This window comes from Colletes latitarsis, chromosome 5 (genome assembly GCF_051014445.1).
Source record: "Colletes latitarsis isolate SP2378_abdomen chromosome 5, iyColLati1, whole genome shotgun sequence".
In the NCBI taxonomy this organism is placed as follows: Eukaryota; Metazoa; Arthropoda; class Insecta; order Hymenoptera; family Colletidae; genus Colletes; species Colletes latitarsis.
Window position 1 is genome coordinate 37,344,432 of NC_135138.1, and position 6,791 is coordinate 37,351,222.

General features: G+C 45.1%; 2 protein-coding genes across 2 annotated transcripts; both read left to right on the top strand.

Annotated features, from left to right (window-relative positions):
- Positions 1-2,911: 2,911 nt before the first annotated feature.
- On the top strand, positions 2,912-3,755 carry LOC143342084 (uncharacterized). The gene is given in 3 exon segments (XM_076765568.1): positions 2,912-2,923; positions 3,005-3,352; positions 3,612-3,755. Coding segments are annotated over 3 exon segments (504 nt in total).
- Positions 3,756-4,933: 1,178 nt separating this feature from the next.
- On the top strand, positions 4,934-6,075 carry LOC143342183 (uncharacterized). The gene has a single exon (XM_076765792.1). The coding sequence runs from the start codon at positions 5,166-5,168 to the stop codon at positions 5,781-5,783; it is 618 nt and encodes a 205-aa protein (XP_076621907.1). The 5' UTR covers positions 4,934-5,165; the 3' UTR covers positions 5,784-6,075.
- The last annotated feature ends 716 nt before the right edge of the window (positions 6,076-6,791 follow it).

Below are 6,791 nucleotides of genomic sequence, written 5' to 3' on the forward strand. Positions count from 1 at the left end.
TGACGCATCGGTCCAAACGAACGCTGATAAGAGGCTCGTGTCGACCGCTGCGTCGTCGACACCGATGTTACCGATACTCCTGTTACCGTTACGATTTTACGCACTCGTTAAGTTTTTCCTACTCCAGCGAACCGAAGTTTGTTTCTTGTTAATAAACGATGTCTGAAATGTAAAGCGTCATCTTGACTTAATCGCACTCGATGATCTATACGCGTCGGCGATCGCGTTCGCGTGCACGCTCACCCCGCGCATAATTCAATTAGTCGATCGCGGAAGATAATCCTGCAGGTTCGATCGACAGGAAACGGTACTAGGTCGAACGCGTCTTCCTGGTCGCGGTTTGTCGACGAACAAAGGGGCAACGCGTAATCCCCGCGCGTTTCGTTCCCCTTTTTGATCCGCGGTGTTACGAATCGACTAGAAAGGAACCGACCACCGTCAGGGAATTCTGCGCGATCTTGATTCGCCATAATGAGCCTGAGACAGCGGCGTTCCTGCATCAAAACCACTTTTACTCGAGATACACTTTCACTGTTCCGCTCGCTGATACGGAGAGTATCGTGTACGATTCGAATCTTCTGTGCAACTTCTCTCCCATGGCCACACCTCGGCATGCTCTCGTAACGTCTCGTATTAAATATTCAAAAAGTACTAATTAATATCAAAAACGTTTAATATTAAATTTTTACTACCCACCTTTCGATCAAATTTCAAACCACCAGATGGCCTCTTCGTGACGGATCGATAGATCGATCCGAGGCAAGGTTTCTTCGATCAACCTTGACATTCACCCTGTCGGTCTTACAAGAGTAAATTAATATTTTCTTCGTGTAACGATACGAGATTATTAAGGAGAAAATAATACGTTGAGGCAGACTTGGTTGGTTCACGATATGTATTATTTTCTGCTTTGCTCCGTGTACTCATATGTATTTATTAAAATCATCGTACAGCTCGCCAGCACTTTCCTTCAATACATGCTGCACGTTTTCATGTATCTGTGCCAAGGCCCGTTTGAAAGTTAGATCCACGGCGCAACGGGATGATCGATGGACATTCGATGAACCCTGCACTCGCGCTAAGTCGAATATCTCCGACTGCACGCGTAAATGTTTTTGCGGTCGCACACGAACGTAGAGTTGGAGTTTAGGAAATTTTATTCGTTCAGAAACATTCTTCGGTCAATTAAAAAGACGCTGTAGGCGATTTATATAACTGTTTCTGTTGCAACAACAATTTTAAAGAATAGGATGCTCCGTATTTACGAATGAAGTATCGCAGCGAGCAAAGACTATACATTTAACGTGAAAGTTGTGTTTTATTCATTTTTTTATCTAGTATGGATCGGATGAGAAGTTATTCAAAACAGTGTAATATATTGGATGTAAGTGTAACAAGATAAGAGAGAGTGTTTAATTAGCCGTTGACGTTTCAACCACGTTGAGTATGATATATGTGCACTAATGCATATATAATTTCTCAAAATCAAAAATAAAACAAACGACTCACGCCATCGAATAAATATGTATCGTCCTGAATATGTTTCGACCAATTCTATTTCTGTTAAATGTTCTCTAATTCTCTAATCTATAATCTATAATTCTCTGTGTCAATTAAGTAGAGGTTCAAGGACATTATTTTGAATATTTAATAAAATAACACTGCTACGATATTTGTTTACAACCCATTAATATCAAGATCTGGAAGGAGAAATTAAAAGAAGACTTTCAAAGAACTGGATTCAAAGACTGACTTCACTGGTATCTATGACACTAGTGAAGAAGTAGGTCTAGATTAAGTCTAAACCTGATTGAAGTAAATTAAGAAGAGAATAAAGTAGAAATTGTATGCATATTAGTAGGGTTATTTTATATAGAATTATAGTAATGTCTTCGAAACATTCCATATATTAAATATTGAATATTGAAACAGTTTGTAAATATAAACTGTATCAAAAAATTCAATAAATTTACACGTTTCCTATACGAAGTAATAGTATGCTTTGTCTGTCGTTTTACACCCTGGGCGCGAAAGTTACAACGACGTTAAACGATCTACAGCGATCGCGTGTTAATTTCAGATGAAAACGCCTCGACTAATAACGAACCTGGCTGACAGTAATTTACAAATTGTTCATCCAGCGAACCAAACCACGACCAGGTTGTGTTCTCCTCGCTCGATCGAACTCAAAGATTACTATACTCAGCCACCTACGATTATCGAAAAACTAATTCGCCGCTGGATAACAAGGATTGTTAATTACACTCATAATTACTCAATGAAGAGATAATCGACGCGATAGGAACAACTTCCTTTCGCTGGAGCTATTTGTTCCACAACAATGTAACGTTCATTCGATACGGTGAAAATCGAAAGCGACTACTGCGTTTGGTATCCGTGGGAGCAGTGACTGTAAATTTCTCAAATATCTATCGTTCCCTCGCCTAATTACTCGTGCGTAAATACACGGGTTGACGAGTTCTCGGAACGGGGGCGTCGTTTCAATCGCGATCGATCATCGGCGTTAGAAAAATGAACGTTTAGCGTCGGGAACGAGGAGGTTCGGTATCGCGACAACATCGATGCGCTGTAAAATGTTAATCTCGCTAATTGTCCAATTAATACAGAGTTGGATTTACGGGAACTGGGGGCAGGCCGATGCGTGAATGTCAGGAAGAGCGAATGCTCGTCCGCTCGTAGATGTGTTATTTTATCTACGCAGACAGACGCCGACGAATATACGCGACGTGTAGAAAGAGGCAACGTAATGAAGAGAAGGGAGAAAGTGACTTTGGTATATAAATACTTGGCCGTGACTTTGAAAGTAACAAACAGTTCGTGGCAAGTTAACATTGCGGGTTGAGCGCCGTAGATTCGTTCGAGCGTGATCGCTGGGTTCAGCAAAAAGACCATGAGGATTTTCGTAAGTTTCTATCCGAGAGTTTCTCGAGTCGCGTTTACCGCGTGAAGTTCCACAGCCACGAACCCCCTAATCTTTCTTAAGAGATTTTTCTCCAGTGCAAGAGTTTCACCGACGTGTACCAAAGTTCATTTATTGTCTCGACTCTAGATATTTGCCGCTCTGGTGGCAGCAGTGTGCGCATCGTACGACGAAGGCCATGGCGGATCTACCTACCACGAAACCTCGAAACCCGTGGAAATTCCGATTTACAAAAAATACGCCATACCGATTCCGCACCCGGTCCCGGTCGCGGTTCCGCAACAGATCAAGGTTCCGATCCCTCAGCCGTACCACGTCGAAGTTCCAGTGCCACATCCGGTGCCTGTAGAGGTGGTCAAGCACGTGGAAATCCCCGTGGAAAAGCCCGAACCCTACTTGGTGGAGAAAAAGGTACACAGTGAACGTAATATCGCGTCCAACTCCTGATCTATCGAAAGATACCAAATTGCATTGCGTTCCTCGGTTCTCCGACGATCTATACGCGAAAGTATCCGGTCGGTGTACCATTCTTGGACAATCTGGTCCGCGGAGAATTCTAGTTGTCACTCGTTTATGAGTGAAACGTCGTTCGTCGTTCGCGATAGACTGGTAACAACGGTTGTTCAACTCCGTAATTCCATTTAGAGACTCAAGATTGGTTTGTGCACAGGTACCGTACGTCGTCGAGAGACCATATCCCGTGACGGTGGAAAAGCATTTTCCAGTGCCCATCCCGAAACCGTATCCAGTCCACGTGCCCGTCTACAAACACGTCTTCCATCATCAGAGCAAGGGACACGGTTGGAAGCACTGATCCCTCAGGAGCAATGACGTCTTCGAAGCAGTTTAGCCAAAAAATATAACCGATAGAAACACGTTGTTTCTTGGAATTGCAACACTTGTAAATAGTACGTCACTCTATACATAATGCATTGTTACGTTGTCTAAATAAATTGTTTTATTCGTAACCGATCCTGTCGCTTTCTTTCCTCCGACGAGGCGATCCGTTTCGAAAGCGCGACGCTAGGCTCTGTTTCTGTTTCGACCACCGCGACTCGTTTTTCCTTTGTGTCGCAGTATTTCTTAATTGGGTCACCCAACACCAAATACGATTCTTTCGAGGATCGAATACCCCGCGTGTTTTCTCGACTTAATTGCCACCGGATCTGCAACGAAATAATTACTTTGCGTCTCGGTGAAAGTAAAAGTAGATGATTTTGCGAATAGAGGATCTCCGGAACCGGTTGCTGAACCGGTGACTTCGAGTTAATCGAGAACGTCTACGAGATACTTTTCAATAATTTTAAGGATGATAAAGGACGGAGTTATTTCGAAAACTGAAAGGATCTCGTATGATTTTTGTAACTGTGTTCGAATGCGACTGTACACGCGGTCCCTTTTGATCGCAAGACTGTCCTTCTATGGAAGGCGACCCCCCCCGCTTGGGAAAACACTGATTTACGGTCTCTCGATTGGATATACCATAAATTAAATAACGTCGTAGTAAATATTTCCCGCGAGCGTAACTTTTTCTTGCCCGTATCGCGAATTTCTGTAGGCGACACCTGCAGCGATCCAGGGAGCGCGTTACGAGTCCTGCGCTCCGGTTTTGTCGGTCCAGAAACCGGCCAATGACTGACCGTCGGTGTTGTAAATGACGAACGCCTAACTACGATCGCGTAACGTGACTGTACGCTCCGAGGTACAGAATTTATTCAGGAAATACCGGGGCGCGAGACCAGTTGCATCATAGGCCTGATCGACGACCGCTTTTTACGGCCGCTTAAGGGAATCGCATTCGACTTCGGACCGTAAGAAACCTGCCCCGTTTAAGTGGAGCAAAAGTTTATAAAATCGACGGACGCGGACGACGCGCTTCTAGTTTCGCCCAGGACATTAGATCCGGCGTTCTTCGGGAAGATCGTTTCGACGACGACGAATTAATCATGCTCAGACTACTGGTAAGCAGACTGAAAGCCCGTCTACACTTCGATTTCGATCCTACGTCTCGTTGTGCTTCTTGAAAATAATACTAATTATCGTTGCAAGGAGCTGTTAGACCTCAATCACGGTCGCTACTTTGCAAGTGATTAAATATAAACTGTTCGACGAGACTACGGTCGATCCTAGTTTACGCTTTCGTTATTAATTTGTAATTAAACTGTTTTGTAATCTGCAGATACCGTGTCTGATATGGCTGTCGAGCGTACGTTCGGAGACTGCGATGGGCATGCACATGCCAGATGTAATGATGGAAGACGCTGCCATGGCGGAGGAAATGAAGCTAAAAAGGGAGTCGTATCATAACCCGTGTCCACCGGTTTATTCCCATCCGATCTCTTACTCACCCCCGCCACAAATTTACGTGAAACCGGTGGTGCATGCAGCGCCCGTTGTTCATCAGCCTAGTTATTCGGTCGTCGCGAAGCCTGTAGTAGCTCCTGTGGTGGTGAAGCCTGTAGTAGCTCCCGTAGTGGTGAAGCCCGTCGTCCAGCCCACCAAAGTAGTGTATCCGATCTACCAGAAACCGATGGTCTCGTACGCGCCAGTCTACCAGAAGCCCGTCTATATTCAGCCCACCTATCAGAAGGTGATGTACGAGCCACCCAAGGTCTACTTCAAGAAGTACGACGTTCCAGTCCCCCAGGTCGTCCATCTTCCTCAATACCAGCCGCCAAAGGTGGTGCAGGTGCCAGTGCACCCTGTCAGCCATCCAGTGGTCCATCCAGTGGTCCATCCAGTGGTCCAACCAGTGGTCCATCCAGTGGTCCACCCAGTGGTCCAACCTGTCGTCCATTCTGCGCCCGTCTATCAAGCGGCGGCGAAACCATGGTGTCCCTAAAGGGGCCGAGGCGTAGCTGTCGCGGCGCAATCACAACGATCGATCCAGATCGATCGTCCAGCTTCGAAAGTACCGGGAACCACAAAGCTTCGAGGTTCTTCCGCGAAACCCTCATCGTCGCAACGAGTCGCAGTCACGCGTAATTTAGCAAGGTTTCCATTTCGCGGATTGTACAATAAAAACGAAGGAAGTATCAATCTTGTTGTCGTATACACTCCATCCGTCCGTCCGTCATCAAACTTTCCCCTTCCGTAATCTCTCCCTTCAAGGTCCACGAAACGAGAATCCTTGACGCGACAAGGATTCAAACAGGGGTACGCGACCGTTTGAAGCGCAAAGTTTCGATAGCCCGGTAATTTTCGCGAAACTCTCCCAAACCTTTTCATTCGACAGGACCACATCTCGTCGGGAGATTGCCTTTCCAGAGGTCTTAATTCGCCTGACCCGCAGAAACTCATTCGCGAAAGTTTCCTCGATTGTTCTCGGATGCTGAATCGCATTAACGTCGCTTCTAAGGTCGTGTATAACTTCCCGAGCCGTGCTGGCCACTCTCGGACACTCGTTCCTTCGGGATATTACATTCTTGGATATCCACGGGTCGACAAACAAACTTTGCCTCGCGCAGTGGTTTAATTTTTACCGGATGGAATATTTATCGCGCACATCAGAGTTGGGCAAAACGTAGTTAAATAGTTTTGCACGCTTTAAAGATTTACCATTTGGATTACGTTGCAATTAGACCGGTAATTACCGTGTGATTACAGTTTGCCCAACTCTGGTCGGAGCTACAGATTTAACAAGTTTGTGCCAGCGATCGTTAAATTCTCATCGTATGCTGAGAGAATACCTTTGCTGTTTTTCTACTATTCTTGACGAAGCTTAGAAAGTGTGAATAGAAAAATAGATACCTAATATTTATGTTGACATTATATGAGAATCTAGAACGAGGCGCACTTAACGCCGTAAAATATGAAAGTCTACGAAAAAAGCAACCGCAATGAACGTATG